The 25819-nt window shown below is 36.9% G+C and overlaps 2 protein-coding genes across 10 annotated transcripts in view; one reads left to right on the top strand and one right to left on the bottom strand.

Annotated features, from left to right (window-relative positions):
* On the bottom strand, positions 1-25819 carry LOC103101574 (uncharacterized). The gene is made up of 4 exons (XM_056821048.1): positions 25813-25819; positions 5850-7267; positions 2999-3042; positions 1-733 (listed from the first exon to the last, which is right to left on the bottom strand). The coding sequence occupies exons 1-2, from the start codon at positions 25817-25819 to the stop codon at positions 6360-6362; spliced, it is 915 nt and encodes a 304-aa protein (XP_056677026.1). The 3' UTR covers positions 1-733; positions 2999-3042; positions 5850-6359.
* Positions 6758-25819, top strand: part of WWP1 (WW domain containing E3 ubiquitin protein ligase 1) — a 176164-nt gene continuing 157102 nt past the window's right edge. For 7 of the 9 annotated variants that reach the window (XM_056823349.1, XM_007488064.3, XM_007488066.3 and 4 more), the window contains exon 1: positions 6758-6897. The gene's annotated coding sequence lies outside the window, so the exon portion shown is untranslated. The remainder of the gene's footprint in view (positions 6898-25819) is intronic. The other 2 variants (XM_056823351.1, XM_007488065.3) reach the window with 1 other exon arrangement.

Below are 25819 nucleotides of genomic sequence, written 5' to 3'. Positions count from 1 at the left end.
TCAAGCACAACAAATTCCTGCATGGTTTATATCTCCCCCTAAATCCATCACTTCACTTGTGTAGAGGTAGGTAGTATGCTTCATCATCCATCTTCCAGAATCATGGTTGGTCATTGTGTATCTTATCTCTCATTATAATCTTTCCTCAACGTTCCATAAGTTAAATCATCATCTCTCTCCTTAATTCTAATCTCAATCACCAGTTGCTCCTTGGAAATCTTTACTTGGATTCCCCATAGGTCTGATAAACTTCAACATGTCCAAAAAAGACTCATCATCTTTCCCCCTTGAGGTGCTCCTCTTAATTTCTCTATTTCCGGTGAGAGCAGTACAGTTCTTCCAGTCATTCAATTTGGAATCATTCTCTACACTTCATTCTTATTCACTTCCTCCAGGTCTTCAGATAATTAGTAAATTCACACTGATTCTTTAAAATTAAAAAAGGTTTGTTGATGCCTTTCATCATCTCCAGAAACAAAACCTCCATTTCAACAAAGCAAAATACTTAAGCAAAAATAATAAAAAACAGTGGCAATAACTAACAATGTATATATCATCCTGTTGAGTATAGTCCCCTTCCTCTCCTGATAGGAAATAATTATGTTTAATTATCTGTTCTCTAGAATCAAGAGTTTATTATAATTCCTCATTGTTCAACTTCCTTCTTGTTCTCTTTCCATTATATTATCACAATCATTGTATATGCTTTTCTTCTGATTTTATTTACTTCACCCTGCAAGAATTCATACAGATTTTCAGACATTTCTCTGAAGTTCTCTCATTTATCATTTTTATTGTACAATATTATTCCATTACACTCATATACCAGCTTGTTTGGTCATTCCCCAAATGATGAGAACCTACTTTGTTTCCATTGTTTTGCTTCCACAAGAAGTAGCAATATATATATTTTGTTATATATTGGACCTAATTGTCTATCTATCTTTTGGCTTCTTCAGGGTAAATGTTTAATACTGAGAATGTTGGGTCAAAAAGTATGGACTGTTCAGTCTCTTCCCTCACAGAATTTTGCAACATTTTTCAGGAAAATTAACATCAATTCATAGTTCTTTCAATAATATATGAGTGTGCCTATTTATTTGTAGTCCTACTAACAGTATCTTGGTTTTGCTTTTTTTAAATTTTTACCAGTTTTCTAGGTAAGATATAACCTAAGTTGTTTTAATTTGCATTTTTGTTATAATTACTGATTTAGAGCATCATTTCACACAGTTCTTTATACTTTGCCATTCTTTTAGAAAATAATACCATATCATTAACCATTTGTCTATTGGGAAATGAGTCTGTCTAATGTATAAGTGTGTCTATTTCCTTATGTATCTTGGATTCCAGGCTTTTATTAGTAGCTAACCCAAATGTTTTTTTCCTCTTCTTTTTAACATCTTCTTTCCTATCTGCTTTGATTTTGTACTTTTAAAAGACTTTAAGGAGGCAGCTGGGTGGCTCAGGTTCAAATCTGACCTCAGGCACTTCTTAGCTGTGTGACCCTGGGCAAGTCATTTAACCCCCATTGCCTAGTCCTTACTACTCTTCTGCCTTGGAGATTCTAAGATGGAAGGTAAGGGTTAAAAAAAAAATACCATTAAGTTTTGTGCAATTGGATTGTATCTTTTGTCTTTTATGATCACCTCTATCCCTTGCTTGATTGGAAATTCTCCCTCAAGTCACAGTTGTGAAAGGTACAACCTTTCACTCTCTATTTTTAAAAATGATATGATTATTTATATTCAAGTTGAGTATCTAAATGGAGCTCATTACATGGTGTGAAATGCTAGTCTAAACTTAATTTCTGTCAAACTTTTTTCCACTTTTCCTAGTAAGGCAAGGTAACATAAAAAGCATTTTATTACATGCTTATTTACTAAGTGCAAGGCACCTGTGCTAAGTACTGGGGATACAAATAAATACATGCAAAAAGAAAGACAGTACCTGCCGCCCTCAAGGAGATTTTTTTAAAATTTGATTTTTATTTTTTAAGGGAATTTTAATTTTATTTTAATAAGGGAAGACACATAAAAGGAAGCTGAAAACTGGAGGAGTAGGCAAGGAGGAGGAAAGAATGTTCTGGTGTAATTCTTATCAAATTAGGAATTCTAGTAATTTGCATTTGTTTATCAAACATTGGACTATGATATTTATTTACTTCTTAGTCTTTCTAATCTAGTTTGAACTATTAATTTACTCTTGTTTTTAAACTGATACTAAATAGTTTAGATTATGACTGAGTTGCAATTTATTCTGAAGACTAATCATGCTATGCCTCTTTTATTATTACTTTATTTTCCTTGAGATTCTTTCTTTTTGTTTAAAATAAATTTTGTTAATTTTTTCTAGCTTTTTAATGTATGTCCCCAAAGTCTTAGTAGGTTTAAGTTTTAATAGCTATTAAATTTGTATTGTAATTTAGGTAGTGTCATCATTTTTTATTACTATGGGAAAGCTGAATTACAACCACTGAATGTGTTTCCAAATATTTGTTTTCCTCTATTTCTGTAAAGGGTGCTTTGTAGTTTTTATAGGTGGTTCATTCTACTTCTACAATATCTTTTGCATTTATTCTTTTCTCTCTACTTCCCATGGCCACTACCATAATTCAAGTTCTCATCAAATCTCAATTGTTTTATTGCAATAGCTTTTTAGTTTATCTGTTTCCAATCTGTTCCCTATCTGATTCATACTTTATGCTGATCTTAAATTGGTATTCCTAAAACAAAGGTCTGACTGCCATTTCCTTACACAAGAAATTTTAGTAATTCCCTTTTTTTCTGTAAGATAAAAAGCAGATTCCTCTGTTTGATATTGTCTTTCACAATCTTGTTGCAATATAGCTTTCTAGACATATTTCATATTAAGCCCTTCATGTACTCTATGTTCTAGTCAAACCGACCTACTTACTATTCTCTACTGGAACGCTAGGTATCCCAGTGGTTAGAGTGCTGGGCTTTGAGACAAGAAAACCTAAAACCCAGATACTTACTAGTGTGTGTCCTTGGGTAAATCACTTGGCCTCAGTTTCCTAATCTGTAAAATGAAATGAAGAAGGAAATGACAAACCACTCTAGTATCTTTTTCTAGAAAACTCCAAATAGTCACAGAGAAACAAAGCTGGACACAGCAGAAAAATGACTGAACAAAAAGATTAATCAAGCTAGACTTAATATTCCCTTTTTTAGTTGCTTTCTTATGTAAACTTTACTTGCCACAATAAAGGTCAAGCTTTTGTCTTCTAATTACCTCTACCTGTAACCCCTCCTATCACTCACTTCTCAGAGAAATCTGATTAACCGAAAATGTCATTAATTTTAACTATTGTGGCAACTTCTATCACTGAAGAATCTTTGTCTTGAGAATCCAGTGAAATCTGTTTCAACTCTGGAATTTTGTAATTCTATTAAGTTTGGACTTGAAGCTGGAAATTTTTCAAGAATAGGCTTGGTAATGGGCTCTCTAGCAGTTGTCAGGATTAACTTAGCCAGTTTTAGAGCTTTCTAATATCTAGTTGTTTAAACTAGATATTTTGGCCATAGCAACTCTCAAAGACTGTTTACTAAATTATAGAGGTGTGGTGATCTACAATGGAAAAAGAAAATCATACTAATGAAATTAGATCTCTGAGATATTAAAGTATGGAATGACTTAAATAGAATCTCCTATGATTCACATCATCTTGGATATGGAGGCATGCTGGACTTGGAGTGTGAAAACTTGGGTGCAAATCTTGACTCCTGACATTTGCTAGTTATGTGACCCCAGTAAGTCACTTAAATTTCTCAGCCTCATTTTCTTAGTTTGTAAAATGATGATAATGATAGCTATATAATTAAACTCATAGGGGCAGCTGGGTATCTCAGTGGATTGAGACCCAGTCTCAGAGACAGGAGGTCCTAGGTTCAAATTTGACCTCAGCCTAGCCCTTCTGTCTTGGAACCAAAACCTAGTATTGATTCTAAGGTGAAAGGTAAGGGTTTAAAAAAACCTCTGAACTCATTATTAAATATTTACAAAGCAACACACTAGTTAAAATACAAACAATTATGACAAAGACCAAAAGAGATAATATATGTAAATACTTTGCAAACTTTAAAGTGCTTTCATAAATATCAGTTATTATAACAATTATAGCACCTAATCTCAAAGAGTTGTGAGGATCAAATGAGCTAATACATGTCAAACACATTGTAAATCTTAAGTACTATATCGGTGTTAGTTAATATTATTATAATTATAGCAGTTGTGCCTAAATGGATTAGGGTGATACCCTAAAAGAGAAAGCTGTGACAAGAAGTATTTGCCAGGAGATATGACTATAAAAGTGTCCAGAAAATTTCTTGGGGAAGGAAACCTACAAGAGCCCAATCAAAAAGGCTCAGACCCTCAATGATAAACAGGAGGCTCCATAGGCTTGTGGGTGGGTGGAGCTGAAATAACACATATCCAGTGAATTGAGATTTCATTACCTTCCAGGATGACAGGGCCCTCTTACTCTTATATATTTTATCATATTTACTAATATGTTTGCCAATTGTCTTTTGTATAATAAGGTTGGAAGGAGAATTAAATTGGCTGATATTAAGCTTATTGTTCTCTGGTAGGTTGGGGCAGCTAGATGGCAAAGTGGACAGAGTGTGCTGCCTGAAGTTAGGAAGACTCATCTTCCAGATTTCACATCTCTTCTCAGGTACTTGCTAGCTGTGTGATCCTGGGCAAGTCATTTAATCCTTTTTGCCTTAGTTTCCTCATCTGTAAAATGAGCTGAAGAAGAAATTGGCAAAGCACTGCAGCATCTTTGCCAATGGACTCATGAAGAGTCAGACATGACTGAATAACAAGGTTGCACCAACTATCTTCCTCTCTGACCTAACAACTCCAAACATCAACAACAATCATGCCCCTACCAGTGCTGGTGAAGACATGGCACACAGGGAGAGCTGGCACTGGGGAGCTGCTCTGGTCTCCCTTTTCTCAGCACTCAGGACATTTTTTGCAAGCCCCACCCCTTTGTCCAGCTGCCCAAAGCAACTTTCTCCCACAATCCTGGGGAGGAAGGGCCTCACAGAGTTTGGATTTGCCCTCTGGGCACTTTGAACTCAAAAGGTTCAACAATGAGGCCTGCAAATACTTTGAAGGACAGTGTCCTTGTATTCTCCACAAAGCGGGAACTGTACTTTCTCTGAGAAGTAGTCCAAACCTATCTAGGAAGCCATTATAGCCTGGGCCTCCATTGAAGTAGAACAGAGTACAGAATGCATAGTAAAATTATTATAATTGTTTGATTTAGTCGCTATTGATACATTGCTAGTTCTAGGATCCTGAACAAGCTTTCTTTCTCTCTCTAACCTTCTGTCTTAGAATCAATACAGTTTATTTGTTCCAAGGAAGAAGAGTGGTAAAGGGCTAGGCAATGGGGGCTAAGTGACTTGCCTAAGGTCACACAGCTAGGAAGTCTGTGGATACATTTGAACCCAAGACCTCCTGTCTCTTAACACTGGTCTCAAATCAGTTGAGCCACTCCACCCCCCCCCCCGCCCCCCTTAACTTTCTTGGCTCTCAGTTCTATTATTTCTAAAATGAGTAGGGGTGGACTATGTGACTGAAATTCTTTTCCATTCTCCAAAGCCTTTTGAATCTAACTACAATAACCTCTATCTTTAAAAGCGATGGAATCACACAGCCTTTTGTTAACAGCAGGCCTGATGGGCGAAATGTTTTTTTCACTACATAAAGATGTAACCCCTCCAACCCCAACAATTCCCCCCCCCTGCGCCCCCCTCCCCCCCGCGCAGTTTTAACTTCCTCAAGGTGTCTACAAAAGGAAACGTTTTTTCTACTTGCAAATAAAAAACGAGTGCCTCTTGGGGAGGTACCACTTTAAAAATCAATGTTGCAGGTTGTTGTCAAGAGAGGCCAGGTTGATATTGTCTCAGGCCCGTTCAGTTCCCAGGTTGTGATGCCTCCTGCGGGGATAGTGGTGGAAGATATGATCCCGAAGAGGTTTCAGACACAGTCCTTCACCCAGAGCCTCGTGTCACATGTTTCACTCGTTTTCTTCCAAGAACATTTTCCTTTGCTGCAGCTAAGCTGTGCATCGGATTTCTTCAACTCAAGCCAGCATTTCGGCTGACAAACTTTAAAAGTCAGAGCCACGACTTTCTCTCGGAAACCTGCCCCGTTTTCCAGGTTTCTGCAGGAACTCCGCCCCTTCTCAGGTTCAGTCTCTTTCTCACCTCTCACTACCGTCTCCGCCTCCCTCCTGACTGCTGGGAAGACCCGGACAAATTAAATCTAAATGGTAGTCGTACCCCGGCAGACGCTTCTGCGCATGCTCAGAGAACCGGTTCTTAGGCCGGGCCGGATTTCTCTGCGGCGACCGTGGCGGCGCTACGCGCGCTCCCGGGCAAAGTTGTGTATGGGGTGGCGGCGGCGTTGCGCGCGCTCCCGAGCATAATGGAGGCCGGGTGGATGTGGCAGTGTTGCGCGTGCTCCCGGGCATAGTGACGGGGGGCGGGGGTGGCGGCGGCGGCGCGCGCTCGGGGCGCGGCGCCGCGGACGAGGGGACGGACAGAACTCGTTCCCGCGGAAGGAGGTGTGGGGCTGGATCCAGGCGGCGTGCGGTTCGGGGCTGAGGGTTGGGGTGGGGGGGAAGGGGACCCCGTAGTCTGCAGTCTCCCTGGCTGGTGGGGTCCGTGCGGCTGCAGGCGGCCTGCACCGCTTGGGGGCCGACGCTGGGGCGGCTGCCGCTGGGAGATGGCAATCCTCGGCTCAGAGGGGTGAGGAGACCCGCCGCCGGCTACTGAAGGAAGAGGAGGAGGCGTCTCTGCAGCCACCGCCACCTCGGAGGGCGGGCAGGCGAAAGAGGCGAACTGGCCGGGAGCTTGGGTAAGAACGCTGTGCCTCAGGGGGCTCGGGTGAGTTCCCCTTCCTGGGCTGGGGTTCAGAGCGCGCGCCTTCCCTCTCTTCTCTCTGGCCGTCCTCGTGTCCCCACCACCACCCCCGGGCAAGTCTGGGAGGGGGCGGGGAGGCGGGCAGAGGGCGGAGTGGAGGCCGGCTCTCGACCTCTCTCTCGGGTGGGTTCGTGTGTCTTGTCCGGAGCTAGACCCGCCAGAGGCCCGTGTTCGTATCCCGGAACGTTGGAGAGTGTTTCCATGAGCCCTGCGGACCTGGGCTGCCTGCCGGCTTTTCTTACCTTCTTTTCTCCTCTCCAGTTTCAATCTTTTGCTCAGAGTCTCCCATCTCCTCTCAACCCCCCCTTCCCCTCAAATAATCTCTCCTCAAAATTCGATTACCCAGGAGCAGCCACTCTGAGCGCATCATTTTTCCGTGGCATGTTCGTATCATTCCATATACTTCACCCCGCAATTCCCCCAGCGCACCCCCCTTCTGTGACCGTGCAGTTCCCTATGACCTTGTAGGGTTTTTTAATTATTCTTCATTTCATCCACATTTTAATCTTCTCTCTTCCCTATCTCCTCCCAGTTTTTGATATTTGTCGTTTTCCCACCACTTTTTATGACCTTTATGGTATCTTCCTTTTCATCAACTATTTGGTATTGGAACTATCTTTGGAGGTGTCTTTACTTTGGGTTATCTTCATTTACAAAGAAACATATATATATATATATATATTTTTTTTTTTTTGCTTTGGCATTTCCACTCCTTTAGAGTTCTAGTAATCTGGTTTTGATTTCTCCTTTTAAAATGTCTTGTGTTATGTAGGCAAACATGAATAAAATGAAGTGATTTCTATTTCCACATAAAGTACACTAGAAGTAGGTGTGAAGAAGAGTGGTGTTACATAGAAATTGTTTGGTCTGTTCTAACCTGAAGAATCTAGTGTAGAGCTGCATATGTAGGTTTTTATTATCCAGCTTCTTTAAAAAACGCATATTAACCTATGTTCATACTGTTTTAGGCCTTCTTTATTTAAACTAAATAGGAAAATCAGAAGCACAATGTAATCAAACTTAGTCAAAAGAATGTAACTTTTAAAAAAAGCCTCTGATTTGGGGGATTTTTTCTTAAGTAGCAAAGTACACAGTAACAATTTTGGTGGAAATGGCCTTTATAAATGCTAGCTAGTTAACTTTTAAAAAATGAAACTAAATAGTGAACTAATTGGGACTGCCCACGGAACTTCTTTAGGCTGGTAAAGTCTATGGACTTTTTCTCAGAAATCTATAAAATAAGACTTATGATAGCAAAGAGAAGCATAGTTTTGTTTGGGATGGGTGTGGAGGTAACAATCTTGTATTGAGCCTACTGTGTGCTAAGCATTAAGTGTTTTTACAAATATTTTCTCCCTTTGATCTTCAATCTTCTGAGGCAGGTGCACTTATCCTCATTTTTGAGTTGAAAAAACAACCAGAAAGAATTTGTGTTAAATGTTAAGTGATTTATTTACCCAGGGTAAATTCAGGACTTTAAGTACCAACACTCAATCCACTGTACCACTTGGCCCAGGAAAAACAATTATATTGAAATTAATTAGGTAAAAAAAATTTTTAAGTTCATGGACCTTGAAAGAGATATAAAATAATGCATAAAAATTCATTGTTTCTTTTTAACATTAAGCGTATAATTTACTACTTATATAACAGTATTAAAAGGGCTTTACTTGTCTTCCAAAACTGTAATTTTGAAATGCAGTGAATCAGTTAATCAGCAAGTTTTTTATTAGAGACCAACCATGTTCCAGCAATTGTACCTAGGTATTAGGAAACTGTCAGAAATGAAATAGTCTCTGCCCTTAGTTTGACAAAATTTGTTATGCACCCACTAGGTTCCAGGCATTTTGCTAAATGCTGGGGATAAAAAGACAAGAGACAATCCCTGTCCCTAAGGTGCTTCCTATCTAATTTGGGAGACAATATGCAAACTACTAAGTATAAATCAGATATATAGGATAAACTGGAGAACTTTAACTGGGAAGGCATTGGCATTAAGAAGGGAAATCATTAAAGGCTTCTTGCAGAAGGTGGTGTGTTGGCTGATAACTTGAAGGAAGCCAGGGAAACTAGGAAGTGGAGTTGAAAAGGAAGAATTAAGCTTGTGGGAGAAGTCATTGAAAAAACTGGGATTCCATACATGTATAACTGTGGAACTGCTTGTCAGCTCCAGGAGGGGAAGGGAAGAGAAGAGGTGGGGAGAATCATGTAACTATGGAAAAATATTCTAAATTTTAAAAATGTTAAAAATAATAAAAAAACTTGGAATCCAGAAATAGGCTGTCAAGTACTGGAGAAAAAAAATAGCAAAGAGGTCAGTATCACTGAATCTCAGAGTATTTGTGTAAATGGGGATGTAAGGTTTAAAGACTAGAAAAGTTATGGAGGGCTTTATAAGTTGTATAGGATTGATTCTGGGAATAATAGGGAGCCATTGGTGTTGATTTAATTAAGTGGGGGTTGACCTGGTCAAACTTGTATTAGAAATATTACTTTGACAACTGAGTGGAAGGTGGACTGGAGTGGGGAAAGACTTGTTGAAGCAGGGCTAGCAATCAGCAGACTATAGCAATAATAAATGTATGAAGTAAGGAAGGCATTCATCAGAAGATGTTATGAAGGTAGAAACAGGACTTGACTTTAGATGTGGGGGTGAGAGTGAGTTGCAAGGTTGCCAACCTGGTGACTGGATGATCAGATCTGTAAAATTTAAAATTAAATCTCAAATAATAAGAATATTATATTTTATGAGGTTTATTAAATGATCATTAAAAATCAAGGAATAAAGAGGATACAAAATAAAAACCACATGTCCATGGTTAGCCATTTTCAAAATCCCCACTTTTACTGGCTGCAAGCCAAAGAGGGCGTGGGAGGAGTTACCACCTGTTAAATACCAATAACATGATCTCACCAACATGGAGAGATTATAGGGAATTTTGGGAAATACTAGGGACTTCTGAGGAAAGAAGTCAAAGGTTCAAAATCTCCATTTATACAGATCTTGGAAAGTAATAATAGTAAGATAAGGGAGGGTTCGGGAATAAAAACAGGTCAGTTTTGGATGTGTTGAGCTTAAGATATTTAAAAGACTTTAAGTTTGAGGTGTTCAATAAGCAAATAATTGGATGCAAGCATGTTAATAAGCAGAGATGTGAGAGCTGGACAAATAAATTTGAAAATCATGGTTGAATCCATTGTAACTGTGATTACTAAGTGAAATAAAAGGGAGAAGAGAAGAGAGCCTAGGATAGAACCATGGGGAAGTCTGTGAATGTGACCTGGATGAAGACCCAATAAAGGAGACTGAAGAAAGGGCAAGTAGGAGAATTAAGTGAAAGCTGTGTCATGAAATCTTAGAAAAAGAGAGTATCATAGTTGTGCTGCTGGTGGTATAGTGGTGAGCATAGCTGCCTTCCAAGAAAAAGAGAGTATCAAAGAGAAGAGTAATTGACAATGTCAGGGGATACAGAAAGTTTAGAAAAGGTAAGGATTGAGAAAAGACCACTAGATTTAGTGATTAAGTAATCACTCTGGAGAAAAGCATTTTTCAATTGAATGATGAAGTTGAAAACCATACTTCAGAGTTAAGAATGAAAGAAAATGAAGTGGAGACCTCTATTGTCTTTTCAATGAATTTTGCCTCAAAGGTAGAAGAATTAGATAAAGGATGAGTACTATTAGATATAGAAGGATAAAGTAAGTTTTGTGGTGTTGTTTTTTTTTTTTGAGGATGAGGGTTCCAGATGGCCCAGAGAGAAATTGAAGAAAAATAAAAGCTTGGAAGTGATAGAGGAGGCAATCTGCTGGAGAAGGCCAGAAGGAATATCATTTGCACATGTAGAGGTTTACCTTGGCAAAGGAAAAGGTCAGCTCTTCATGTGAGAGAAGGGCAAAGGAAGATAAAAGTAGTGGAAAGGTGTCTTAATGATATGAAATGAGGAAAGAAGAAGGACTTCTTCATATATATATATATATATATATATATATATATATATATATATATATATATATATATATATATATATATATATAGCTTCAGGTTTTTTTCAGTGAAATATAAGGCAGGGTTTTTACTGAGAGGATGGAACCATGGCTGGTGCGCCATGGGAGGCTTGAGGAGAGGTGAAAAGGTTTAAAAAGAGCTGCTCTAGTGATTGGGATAGTCATTTAAGGAGGTGTAAAAGGATTGTCTTGATGTAGTGAGGACCTTGTTGAGATTATGTAATATAAATTTGTAGTAGCCTCAGACAATTTAGTTTTTAGAGAGTTTACATTTCTTTCACTTTAGGCAATATGCAAATATGTAATTATATATAGAATTAAATAAAAAAAACAATGGAGGGGCAGGCACTAGTGGGAACGGAAGGATAGTGGATAGTTCAATTGAATTAAACTGAAATTGAATAGAAACCAAGGATTTCAAGAGGTAAAGATGAAGAACTATCTTTCAAACATGGAGAACACTGCAAATATATAGAGATGGGAAATGGAGTATCATGTGTAAAGTGTGTAGGGAGTGATTTATAATAATGTTGGAGGATTAGGCAGGAGCAACATTGTGAACAAAAGTTTGTACTTGATAATCAAGGCAACAGTAACCAATAGAGTTGTTTTTAACTGAGGGAGTAATGTCATCCTTGTGCTGTTGACTCACTTGGTACTGTGTGGAGGATAGATGGGAGAGAAGAGAGACTTTAAAAATTCTTTGTTTTATTCTGAACTTAAACATCAAATGAAATGGACATTTCTATGACTATAGCAGAATAGAAAATAAAATGTGAAACTACGAATCTCTTTTCTTTTAATATATAATTAACTCAGTATGTAACTTTCAAAGCTGCTCTGCTTGTTTATGATTATTTCTGCCATTTCCTTTTTTTTCTTTTGTACACTCTTTTTCTTCCTTTCTTCTTCTTTTTGGTAGGAAGCTTACCTTAGCTATCTACCTTCCCTTTCATTACTCTTCTTCCTGTAAGAAGAAAGAAAGAAGAAAAGAGAGAGAAACCTTGTAAGAAATATGCATGATCCAGAGAAACAGATCCCCAAGAATTAGTCCTCTGGAATCATGGATCACAGTGATTAGAGTTCTTAAGTTTTTCAAAGTTGTATTTCTTTGAAATGTATAATTTGTTCTCCTGGTTCAGTATACTTCATGTTGCATCTATTTATTTATTTTTTGGAAATTTTATTTAGTCAATTTAGAACATTATTCCTTGGTTACAAGAATCATTCTTTCCCTCCCTCTCCTCCCCCTACCCCTTCCCGTAGCCAACAGGCAATTCCACTGGGTTTTACATTTCACTTTGCATTTAGATCTTCAAGATAGGAGAAATTTGAGGTGGGGAGACCACTTAGGAAGTTTTTATTGCAATAATCTGGACAAGAGTAACTTTTAAGTTCCTAAACTTGAATAATGGTAGTATGAGTAGAGAGAAGGGGAGAGAGTTAAGAGATGTAGGAATGACAGGGCTTGGCAATTAAGTTATCTTTATCTGTTAATTTTTCCTTCTTTTTAAAAAACCCTTTCCTTCTTACGATTGATTGTTCCTAGGCTTAAAAGTGGTAAGGGTTGGGCAATGGTTAAGTGACTTGCCCAAGGTCACAGAGTTAGGAAGTATCTTGAGGCCAAATTTGAACTCAGTACCTCCCATCTCCAGACCTGGCTCTGTGTCCACTGAGCGACCTAGCTGCCCCCATCTTCTAATTTCTAAGTGTTTATTGGGTGATTAACCTTGCATTTGATATAACAGGGATTTTGAGTGTGTCCCATCTCTCAAATTCTATACTATTAATTTTTTTGGGAAAATTTTTACATGGATACATGATTTCATTCAATAAATATTTATTGTTTCATAATAACAAACAATATAATTATAATATAAAACTTGAATATTTGCAAAGAACTGTACTTCTCTCATTTTATTTTCTCAGGGACTCTATGAAGTAGATGTCATTATTATCTTCATTTTACAAATGAGGAAACTGAGATTCAGTAATTTCCCTAACCACACAGCTAATAACTTTATCTGAGGCAAGATTTGAAACTAGGTCTTCCTGTCAACATCTATTATTTTAGCTTACAGAACTGGTACTAATAACAGATCTATGAGGTAGATAGTACAAATAATTCTCATCCTAGAATAAGGTTGGATATATAGATATGGGAGCCATCTTTGGTGGCAAATTGATAATTGAATGGAACAAGTGAAGGGGGAGTCCTAGGACAGAATTGTATACACTTAATGGGGAAATTATGGTAATGATTTAGTGGAGACTTGAGAATCAACCATTAGAGAGGTAGGAGAAGAATTGAGAGCAATGCTAATATGGAGAGTAGTGAGAAGCATTGAGATTTGACCTATAGAGAGGTCAAATAGAATGAGGACTGAGGAGAGGCCATTGTGTATAAGTTATAAGGGTGTTGGCAGACTTGGAATATATAATTTCATTTGAGTACTGGGGTCAGAAGTTGGATTGTAAAGGATTAGGAAGTGAGAGAAAGTTGAGGAAATGGAGGAAGTAAATTCAATTTCCTTTTTAGGAGAGTAGGCAAACTTTACTAAGAAACTCATGGAGAATATTATTTGTTGCCAGATTACCAGAATTATCTGATATTAAAGGAATCGTCAGACTTGTATGTTGTACTACTTCCAATTTAGATCCTTGATACTTCAAGACCATACTTTACATTTTCCCTTTAAAGAACTTAACATCTTTATTCAGTCCACCTATGGTTCTGGTTGTATACTGGTTCTGGTTGAGACTAACTCTGTTTTTTAATCATTTGAGCTTTGAATTAATAAAATATCTAAATAATTTGAAGGGAAATAAAAAAAATTAAAAAGATGTTTTCACCACATTGTTATTTGATCATTATTCTTATTTGATTTGATTTTTATTTGATTGCTCCAACAATCTTTAAGTATCATTATAAGAACTACAATGTTTTGGGGGGTAGTTTGGGGAGAGGTGCTGAGTGCCAGAAAAATATTCTGGGTCTAAGATGTTAAAAGGTAAATATGAAATGTTTGTTGGGGATTCAGGGATATGACAAGAGTTCCTATTTTCAAGAAGTTAGCCCACAAAATGGCATTAAATAGCATTATATGCAATGCCCTAATAATATAGATGAGAGAAGATACTAACATTTGTATATTGATTTATTAAGAATATATTTTCTAATTTGATGCTCAGTGAAGTAGGTGAGGAGACTCAGCCTCAGTTTTTTTTTTTCCTCCAAGGTCATATTTTAGGTTATATGGAACTAGAGCACAAGTTTTCTGATTCCAAGGCCAGTTCTTTTCCCACAGTATCATTAAGATAAATATACAAATAACTGTGCTATGAGGTAGAATGTGTAAGTGCTATGAGACGAGTTCAAAGAAAATGCTTTTGGGGTTCAGCAAAGAAAAGATTCCATATATTTAGGGTGATTAGGAAAGGCTTCAGAGAAAAATGACATTTGAGTTGAGCTTTGAGTGATAGAGTTATATATGTTGGGATTCAACTCAAACATTTAATGGTTTAGTATGTAGAGCATTGTTAAGGAAATACAAAGTTTAGATAAGCTAGCCTTCATGAAATTCATATAGTCTGGTTGGGGAATGTGGTATAAATATAATTATAATTAACCTAATGAGAAATCTGTAAATCAGAAGTAATCCCTGTCACTTGTCCCATATCTTCCTATCCCCCTCAAAATAAAAATAAGTAATTTTTTGGGAAAGATCACTGAGAAAAGGAGCATACTGGACTTGGAGTCAGAAAACTTGTTTAAGGCTCTAGGCTTCCATTTCATAATTTTGGTACATTGGGTAGTCACCTATGTAAAATGAGGGTAATAATTAACCTAATTATCTCACAGAGTTCGTATAAGAATCAAATGAGATGAAGAATATAGAGTACTATGTATTTGTGAGTTATAATTATGCTTAAAATTTAAGAAGGCCAAGATAGTGGGAAGGAAATTCTACAGCATGAGTAACAGTATAGAGACCGACAAAGTATAAGTAGAAAAATAGGAGCCAATAGGTTGGCTAACAGGGATGGACATTTTAGGTGGAAATAACAAAGAATTTGAAGTGTGAAAGTGGATGATGTTTTGAGGAAACTGGGTATAGGTCATAAATGGGAAATGAGTTTGGAAAGGTGATTTTTGAAGAATACAGAGAACCCTAAATGCCAAGCTAGGGGTTTTGGATTGTAATAGGCAGTGATGTGCCACTGAATATTTTTTTTAAACACTCAGTAAACCCTATTGGCTCCTTATTACTTTCAGGATTAAATAGAAAACTCTCTATTTAACTTTTATAACTTCTTTCCCACATTTCATTCTTCTTACTCCTTTCCAACAAGGAACTACTTTGCAACCAGGTAACATTAATCATCTTCTTGTTCCTCACATATGATGCTCCATGTCCTGACTCTGAACCTTTTCACTAGCCATTCCCCTGATGTCTAGAACTCTCCTTCCTTATCTTCCCCTTCTGGCGTTCTGGTTTCCTTCAAATATAAGCTAAAGTCACATCATCTGCAAAAAGCCTTTCCCTATCCTCTTTAATCTTTGTGCCATCTAGCTGAGATTATCTCCAATTTATGTGTTTGCATATTGTCTTCCCCTTTTGACTGTGAGCTTCTTGAGATTAAGGACTAGTTGTTTTTTTCTTTCTTTGTATCCCCAGCACTTAGAACAGTGCTTGGAACATAATAGGTGTTCAATAAATGCTTCTTGTTTGTATAATGGGGAAATAACATGATCTGACTTGTGCTTTAAGAAAATTGTCTTTGGAGTAGTGGGCTGGATATGTTAGAATAAGTAGAGATTAGAATCTAGGAGAACAGTTAAAATGAGGGGGGCAGAAGATATCCTCTATGTTCCCTTCCAGCTCAAAATGTATGACCTTACAATCCTATTGTAGTCAATAAGGAAGGAGTCAATACGACAGTATTAAAAATGGCAATTACTCTCATTTGTATAGTTTAATGAAAAAGGAAATTGCAAACTACTCCATTATCTTTGCCAAGAAAACCCCATGGACAGAGGTCTAAGAGGTCATGAAGAGTCAGACACGACTGAACAACAACAAATATTGTTTAAAATTTTACAAATACAGTGCTGGTATTGGACTGTGTCCAAATACCATTCTATTTAAGTCTCGATTAAGGTGAATCTTTTAGCCTATGCACTTTTTTTTTTTGAAAAATTTATTTAGTTAATTTAGAACATTATTCCTTGGTTACAAGAACCATTCTTTCCCTCCGTCTCCTCCCCCCCACCCCTTCCTGTAGCTAATGCACAATTCCACTGAGTATTACATGTGTCTTTGATCAGAACCCATTTCCATGTTTGTTGATGTTTGTACTAAGGATGTTCATTTAGGGTCTATATCCCCAATCATATCCCCCTCGACTGTAATCAAGCAGTTGTTTTTCTTCTGTATTTGTACTCCCACAGTTTTTCCTCTGAATGTGGATAGTGTTCTTTCTCGTAAATCCCTCTGAGTTGTGGCAGGATCACTGCATTGCCACTAATGGAGAAGTCCATTACATTTGATTGTACCACAGTGTATCAGTCTGTGTATAATGTTCTCCTGGAGGTCGTTCCAGTTCACATGGAATTCCTCCAGTTTATTATTCCTTTGAGGTTGTTCCAGTTCACATGGAATTCCTCCAGTTTATTATTCCTTTGAGCACAATAGTATTCCATCACCAACAAATACCACAATTTGTTCAGCCATTCCCCAATTGAAAGGCATCCCCTCAGCCTATGCACTTTTTTTTTTAAACCCTTACCTTACGTCTTGGAGTCAATACTGTGTATTGGCTCCTAGGCAGAAGAGTGGTAAGGGCTAGGCAATGGGGGTCAAGTGACTTGCCCAGGGTCACACAGCTGGGAAGTGGCTGAGGTCAGATTTGAACCTAGGACCTCCCATCTCTAGGCCTGGCTCTCAATCCACTGAGCTACTTAGCTGCCCCCCAGCCTATGCACTTTTAAAGAACATCTATCAACTTATTGAGTGGTAGATCTTTGAAATATTTAAGCAGAGTTTTGCAAAGCACTGCCTTAAGAATACCCACAGGGGGCAGCTAGGTTACTCAGTGGATTGAGAGCCAGGCCTAAAGATGGGAGGTCCTAGGTTCAAAAAAAAAAAAAAAGAATACCCACAGATGTAAACAGTGCAGCCATTATCTTCCTTTTACATTTGAAGAAAATGAGGCTCAGAATGGTATAAAATGACTTGCTAATGGTTATATTTAATAAATACTAGTCTGATTTGGAACCCAGACTGACTTATAAAATTCAATTTTTGATCCATTATTCTTACTTAGTAATGGAAATGGAAAGAGTATTAATGTTGCAATTATGTTTTAAAATCAATAATCAATAACTTATATTCTTAAAGTTTTATTAATAATAACTTTAAAAAGCTACCTGAACTCAGCCTGGTCGCAGGTCAAAGACGGAAAGAGGGAAGAGTTATAGCCACTTAAATTCAATTAAGCAAAAATGAGAGGACGCAGGAAAAGGGAATTAAGGAAATGCTAGAGACCTCTGGGGGATGAAGTCCAAAGGTATAAAATCTCCATTTATACATATCCTCCTGTGATCCTGATGGGAGACCAGTCTCCCCAAAAGGATCATGGAAACATAACTAACTTATAAATTGCAATAATTTGTGGATAAAAGGAAAAGAACAAAACCAGTGACTACTAGATTGACAAAAAGCCAATTTGGGGGCAGGCCCCTTTGGCATAAGAGTATGCATTCAAAACAAAGGCATTTCAATCCCCCATAGTTAATTCACATCGCAAAGTTCACTCTGGATCTTCTGGTGCAGCATGTGGTCTCTGTAGGCATCTTTATGGCGCCTTTTGGATTCTGGGAGGTAGCAAGTTTTTTATCCTAAAATTACTCAAATACAAATCAAAGTTCACAACAATAATTTGTCCCCTCTCGGTTGAATAATAACAAACACAGGGATCACTCAGGGATGCATGGCTGAGTTATGAGATATATGAATCAATTTGCAAAAGAAAATAAAAAACATCAAAAAATCCAAACAAAAGAGAAAAATAGCTTGTGGATGAAATACAAAATGTAAAAGTCTTGAGGGCAGCTGTTGTTAGAACCAAAAAGAAGTGATAGCTGAAACCATGGTAATGAGATTTCAATTTTAATCAAGAATGATCTGATGAAACTTCAAACTTTAAAAGTAATAGAAAGAAAGATCCAATTTCTATTGTATTCGATAGCTTGTACTATTGCATTAGCCTCCTATTGGATCTTCCTGACTCAAGTTTCTCCTCATTTCAATCCATTTAGTTACCAAATTGATTTTCCTAAAGTATGAATCTGACCATGTCAGTCCTTTAAAAGAAAATTTCTTGATGTTTTCTGTTTTCTTATATCACCATGGTATCCCATGTATTCCTAATCAATACTTTGAAATAGTCTGAAGAAATAGGCAGTGTTTTACATTTGTGGACTTCCTACCACTAGGAAGAGGTAGGTGAGGATGTCTTTTCATATCTTAATGTGAGTCCCACTTGATCTTTATAATTTTATTATAATTAATTTTTTTGGTGTATTGTTCTTTCCATTTAAATTGTTGTAGTTACTATGTACATTGTTTTCTTTGCTCTACTTCCTTTTGTATCACTTCATACAGTTTTTCTGTATTTCTCTATAGTCATCATAAATCTGTGCCTGGAATCAGGAAGACTCATCTTTCAGAGTCCAATCTCAGAAACATAATAGTTTTGTGACACTGGGCAAGTCCTTTATCCCTATGCTTTCTAAAGTACCTCCTCCGAAAAAATGAGCTGGAGAAGGAAATGGTAAACCACTCCAGCATCTTTGCTAAGAATTCTGGGGTCATGAAAAATGACTGAAAGCATTCCATCACTTTCTTATACCACAATTTGTTTTCCATTCTCCAATTTATGGGCATCTACTTTGTTTCCAATTCTTAATTATCACTAAAAGTGCTGCTATAGATATTTTGGGGTTTATGAGGACTTTTTTTTTTTATCAATGGCTTCCTTAGGGTATAAGCTCAGGAAAAAAGTTGCTGGTTCAGTGAATAAGGACATTTTAGTCACTTTGTTTGAATAATTCCAAATTACTCTCCAGAATGGTAATACCATTTCATTACTCCACCAACAATGTAATTAGTGTGCCTCTCTTCTCACACACTCCACTTCAACATTGGCTGTTGTCTTTTTTTATATATATATATATTTTGCCAGTTTGCAGGGTATACTACTACCTTTCATCTTTTTTCTTTTTCAATAAAACCCTTACCTTCTGTCTTAAAATAGTTAGAAGTATCAGTTCCAAGGCAGGGCTAGGCAATTAGGGATAAGTGACTCATTCAGGGTCACATAGCTAGGAAGTATCTTGAGGCCAGATTTGAACCCAGGTGTTCCTGATTCTAGGCTTGGTGCTCTATCCACTGGGCTACCTCACTGCCCCTATTACTACCCTTCAAGTCTTTTTACTCCTTATTTCCCATCACTCACTCTTCAACCCAGTGACACTGATCTGCTTGCAGTTCAATGAATAAGTCACCATCTTGCTGCTCTGGCCTTTTTGTCTGGTTGTTTCCTGTGTCTGGTATGCTATCCCTTCTCAACTCTGCCTACTGCCTTCCCTTAAGCCTCAATGAAAATCTCATCTGTTACAAGAATCCTTTCCTAATCTCTAGTGCCTTCCTTCTGTTAATCATTTTCTATTATATATGTATATAAAAATACATATATGTGTGTGTATATATATATAAATACATTTATATGTGTGTGTGTATATATATACATATGTATATATGTATATATTATCTTGTTTGTGTATATTTATTATCCTCCCTCATTAGATAGTAAGCTCTTTGAGGTCAGGAACTGTCTTTTGCCTCTATTTGAATACCCAGCAAATTTCAGATGCCTAATAAAAGTTTATTGACTGGTGGTAAATATGTAAGATCTTAATACTGGTTTGTGGACAGTCATATCAGTTATCTTTAACTTATAGAGGAGTTAGGAAAGGGGGATACATTTGCAAGGGAAGCAATCTGTGAATTAGAGATAAATGTTATACAATATAAGTTTTTTTTATTATCAGTGATGTCCCTCATTAACATATGAAATTAAAATGTTCACTATAAGTAGGTGATAATATTAGATATGTATTAATTCATCTATTTGCTCTTGTGATATGCTGGCCAGCATTAGGTCTAAGATATATAACTGTGCAAACATATAGCAAGAGTACATATGGTGCCAGTATTCCTTCCAACTCTGCAGATTACAGCCTTACTATGTCCTTCTGCCAGTTCTTTTCAAAGGGCCTACCCAATGTGCTAAGCACTTTTCTCTTGAATTTATGTGGAGCACAGTTGTCCATCTGTCATCTGTTGCTCTCTGTGGGACCAGTAATGTATCAGAAGTCAAGTGATTCTGGCATTTATAGATTGTAAGATTAGAATAGTGGAGTAGTAAAGAATGCTAGATTTATAACAGGTTCAGATATTGGCTCTTCCACATCACTTAACCTCTCTGAGACTCAGTTCCTCATTAAAAACAAAACAAAACAAAACAAAAACAGACTGCTTGGGGATTTTACTAAATAAATTCCAGAGTTGCTTCTAGTGCTAAGTCTGTTATCCTGTGATTTCTGTCATGCTGTCCTTTAAAGCCTGGATCTCTTCCACTGTATAAATGGCTTAAATTGATGTTCTGTGGTAATGGTAGCACAGAGGAGTAGAAGCAAATGCAGTCAGTTTAGACCATTAACACTGAAAGTTTGGAGAAGTTGAGTATTAAAAATAATTTTAATCATTTCAAATTATACCTATGTTTCACTTTGAGAATACTCTTGAGAGTTTACTTTGGCTCCTGAGGGAGGCTGAGCATAGGGGGAAGATGCAGGAATGTGCAGGTTTTTGTAAGCAATGATCTAGTTTCATTAAAAAAAAAAACTTCTAAAAAAATACTGTATGAAAAAATTGGATTTGTATTCTAGATATAATAGGAGATGAATATTTTTGATGCAGTAGATGGAGTGTTGGACAGCTAAGTGGTGAAGTGGATAAAGTGCTGGTCCTGGAGACCAGGAAGACCCGAATTCAAATACAGCCTCAGAAACTTGCTAGCTGTGTGACTGGGCAAATCACTCTACTCATTTGCATAAAAAAGCTCCTATTGGATCACTTCCTTGTCATTGCAACAAATACAGTCTTAGACTCTGGCAGAGAATACTCCAAGCAATTCCTGGTCTACCTTGATAGAGGAAGTTCTTCACAAGGATATGCTTATGAAATCATAGGTCTGATTTAAAAAAAAAAGTTTTAAAAATAGTTTGTACATAACAGAAAAATGCAATAACATTTTAAATTTATTTTTCTTTTTTTAAATGATTTTGTTATAAATTTTACAAACCAAAGTATTTCCATATACAAAGAATTGAAAAAGACTATATGTGAAACCATCATTATTTATTATATATGGCTTATTTTTTCAAGTACATAGTACATTTAACTGTATGGTACCAATACTGGCCTATATGCTTGTGCAATTTTTGAACTTTCTTATTCTATGTAAAATTTTTTATGTTTCATAGACATACTTTATTCATTAATGTCAATTATCCTTGCTCCTCCACTTTTAATCTTCTCCCACAAAAAAGTAAAATTCATACATTGACCATGTCTGAAAACTTGTCTTTTGCTCTGTACTTCTAATCCATTATTATGTTGCCAAGAGGTAGGAAGCATTCTTCATTAATTAGTCTTTGAGTCTCATGATTTGTCATTTTTTTCTTTGGAGTTCTGATCTTTCAAAGTTGTTTTCCCTTTATATTTCTGAAGACATTATATAAATTGTTCTTTTACTTCATTTTACTTTGTAGCTGTTCGTAATTCTTCTCAGATTTCTCTGAATCAGTCATATTTATCATTTTTAGAGTATAAATATTCTGATATATCCAGTTCTTTAATTTGTTTACCCATACCCCAATTAATGGGTACCCATTTTATTACCAATTCTTTACTACAACAAGAATTGCTGTGATTATCAATATTTTACACACATGGATTATTTTTCTCACTTTTGGACTTTGGTTTCATATTGCTTGCCAGAATGATTATGTTGTGTTTTCCCAAGGGCCTAGTTACTTGTTTGTGTGACTGTGGTCCAGTTAATTAAACTACTTATCCAGCTTTTTATTCATGTGAAAACCAGATAGTAATACTTGTATTATCTATGAGAAAGGTTGGTTGTAGAGGAAGCATTAATATTATGTAATATTATGTATTCTATATTCTATATGATATATAATGATAATAATATGTAATATATCGATATTAAAGTGCTTTAGAAATTTATACTCTTATTGGTGAATAGACATTTACTTGAATACTTGCCAAAAGTTTTATGATTTTTGGGGGTTACATCTACCAGTGCAATTTACACTTCCCCCTTTCCCCCCATTTCAGGAGGCAGTTTATTAATTAATAATTAATTAATAATAAATAATATTAATTAATTAATAATCATTAATTGTTTTGCTCCCCCACCCCTCCAAAAATTACGATTAGTTACTGGCCAGCCTTTTAATTCGAGTTAGAAGGGACTTCTGAAACCCACCAAAAAAGAAAAAAGATTTCTCTCTACAACATTCCAAAGGGGTGGTCTTTGAGCCCCTGATGAGATGATATTTGTAAAGTATTTACCATAATAATACCTGGCACATGGTAGATGCTTAATAAATATTGTTCTATTCCTCCTCTTCCCTTCATTGAAAATTCCCATTTGTAGGGGGACTTGAGCTACTTGATGCTGTTAGTTTCATGTGTGGCCACATTTATTGTTGGCTTAGACTTGAGTTAGATTTTTGATGGTCCTGAATGTCGGGATCATGATGTTTTACTTCATTTTGTAGGTTATAGAACATCACCAAAAGTTTTTGAGTAGAGGAATGGTGTCAGGTGTACTGAGGATAGCACTATGAAGGATGAATTGAGAGAGGATATAGACTAGAAGCAGAAAAACTAGACAGCAAGCTATAATATTGTGGAATTCTAAGGAAAGATTATAAGTATTAAATTGAATCAGCAGAATTTACCAATTTAAACTGTGATCTAGTACTTTTATATGAGCTATATCTCATTTAATCCCCACAAAACTATCATAATGTAAGCCAGCAGATAATAGTGTTTGGTGCATTGTAGCCCTCTAACTCCTAATTAAGTGCTCTTTTTTTTTTTTTGTATTCAGCTTCTTTTTATGTTTAATGGAGGCAGTTTAGTTTAACAAATTTGGAAAGGACCTCCGAGAAGGCCACCTAGTATAACTGAAAAGTGATCTCTACTTGTTTATGTCTTTAGAGTGAATCCGAAACTTTTCCTTGACATTAATAATGTTCACCTTGTTAAAAAAACAACAACAACCTAATCAATAAGATCTTAGAATTTTTTTGCATTGATATGGAAACTTCCTGGTTGCTTGTTCAGTAACATAAATTTGTTTTGCAATCAACAGTCTTAAATGTTTTATCTTTTCTGGAAGAAGAGCCTGCTGTATTTGGAGAAGACTTGCGATTAAATACCAGCTCTGCCTTTTATTATTTGTTTTTCCTTGAGTAAGTCTTAGCACTTCTCTGGATCTCCTTTACTTATTTCCCATTACCTCTGCTTTCCTCTTCTCTCTTCACACTTATTTTTTATTTCCATCTCCCTCAGTCCATTGCTACCTCTACTCTAAAGGCCAAACTAAACACTACAGTCAACAAACTTGCTTTCATTTTAAATCTTTTCCTACTTCTTCCATCTTCTGCATCTCTCTGAGAACTGACCCCCTTCCTAATGAGAAGGCCTCACTGAGCACCCTTTTCAGTACTGGCTTCACTTTCACTTATTCCCCTTGACTAACACTGATTAAGGTTGGGGAATTGAAATACTCTTTGCTTCCCGTTGCCATTTTCAGGTTTTCCCTTTACCACCATCACATAGTGACTTCTCCTATTCAGTCCATCTCTATCATCCAATCAGAATTCTGTTACTATTATCTATAGACCTCTAGGATACTTCTATTACTTCTCCATTGAGTTCAGTACCTGGCTCATAGTCTTCTCAACTTACTGCCTTCATACTAAGGGATTTCAAAATGGATCCTGATAGTCACTCAAACACCCTAACCTCCTAGCTCCTCAAACTATTCATTTCTCCTGGCCTGCTTTTCTACACTGCTGTATCCCCACACAAAGATCATTATATTCTTGATCTTATTATTGACTTACAAATGCACCATTTCCATGTTAGTAAACTCCAAAATTCTCTTATTTCATCACAATCTCTTGGCCTTCTATCCCTTCTTTTATTTTCCAGTTCTAAACTCAGCTCTTTGTCTACATTGTGACCCCTACTTTGTCTCCAGTAACCAAACTCTACTTTGTCCACTCTATGCACAGTCTCGTAATCCCTCATTTTTCTCTCAGACCATCACTCTTACACTAGCCATATTCTTCTTTGCCTATCTTGACTTTTTAGTAAATTAGTTTACTTTTCTACATTGTCCCCTTCTCTTGAATCCTTAGCTTCCTCCTTATCACATTGTTAATTGTGCCCTGCCAAGCTCACCATTGGCTCATTCTCACTGTGTGTTGCCTTCATTCCTACACACATGCTCCTGAATGAAGGTAGAGGAAGTCATACATAGAACTGTTCTGCCTGAATATACTACAAATGTATATTACATAATCTTAACTGGGTCCTCACTGTAGTTAAACCGTTATTTTATACCTAACTAAAGAAATCAATTGATCACTCAACACAGTGGCTTAAAAAAATGTTTAATCCCTACTTTCTGTCTTTCTAAGTATTGGTTCTAAGGCAGATGAGCAGTTAGGATTAAGCAATGGGGTTAAGTGACTTGCCCAGTGTAAGGGTTAAAATTATGGCTGAGACTGAATGTAATAATATTTTTTTGGTCATTAGGATAAAATCCTAATGAACACCCAAGTCAGCTGGAAATTTTATGTTGATTTAATTGATAGTGGAGGAGATTAAGGAGAAGGAAGAGAGAAAGGAGTAGGTTTTCTTCCCCTTGCCTGTCTGGTACTGAGCGGGGAGATTAGGAGATAAGGTTTTGGAATATGAAGGAGGAAGGAGTCAGGCTTGAACTCCAAAAGGGAAAGGGCTAAGCCAAGATGCTCGAACCTGAAATCAGCTCCAGGGCAAAACTCACCACCAAACCCAGACAATAGCTGCCACCATGCTAAGATGTCAGAACGCTTAGCATGCTGCCAGCCAGAGATGTCTCTCCAGGGAAAGAGGAGGAGAGAGGAAATGATGTGCCTTATATAGACAGTTTTACATCACTTTCCTATGTCTCCTCTGTACCAGTGATGGCTTAGCTTGACTTAGGACAGCTCAGGGTATCCTTTTTTCTGCACATGTCTGTTGAAGGCCATTTCCTCAGATAATTAAATCTTGAATTTGTTGCAGACCTTCTGAATCTTGTTAAACTAAGAAGGGAGGAGAAATGTAAAGTTTTCAAGACCTGATTCTGTTATTCCAAGTATCTCCATTGTTACTGATCAGGAAATAGCTAAATCAAATCTTCTAAAGAATGGTCTGATTAGGGTGGAATATTTTAAAATTCACACCAGGGTCATACAGCTAGGAAGTGTCTAAAGTCACCTTTGAACCTAGGACATCCTGTTTCCAGTCCTGGCTTTCTAATCACTGAGCCATCTAGCTGCCCCTTTCTCTGTTAGTCTTAAAGGCATCATCATCCTCTCATTTCATAAGGCTTTCAACCCTTTTGTCATCCTTGACTCCTCAGCATTTCTCACCCGTCAT

This window comes from Monodelphis domestica, chromosome 3, assembly GCF_027887165.1.
Source record: "Monodelphis domestica isolate mMonDom1 chromosome 3, mMonDom1.pri, whole genome shotgun sequence".
In the NCBI taxonomy this organism is placed as follows: Eukaryota; Metazoa; Chordata; class Mammalia; order Didelphimorphia; family Didelphidae; genus Monodelphis; species Monodelphis domestica.
Note: the sequence above shows the minus strand (reverse complement) of the source record. Positions and strands in the feature narration are given on the sequence as shown.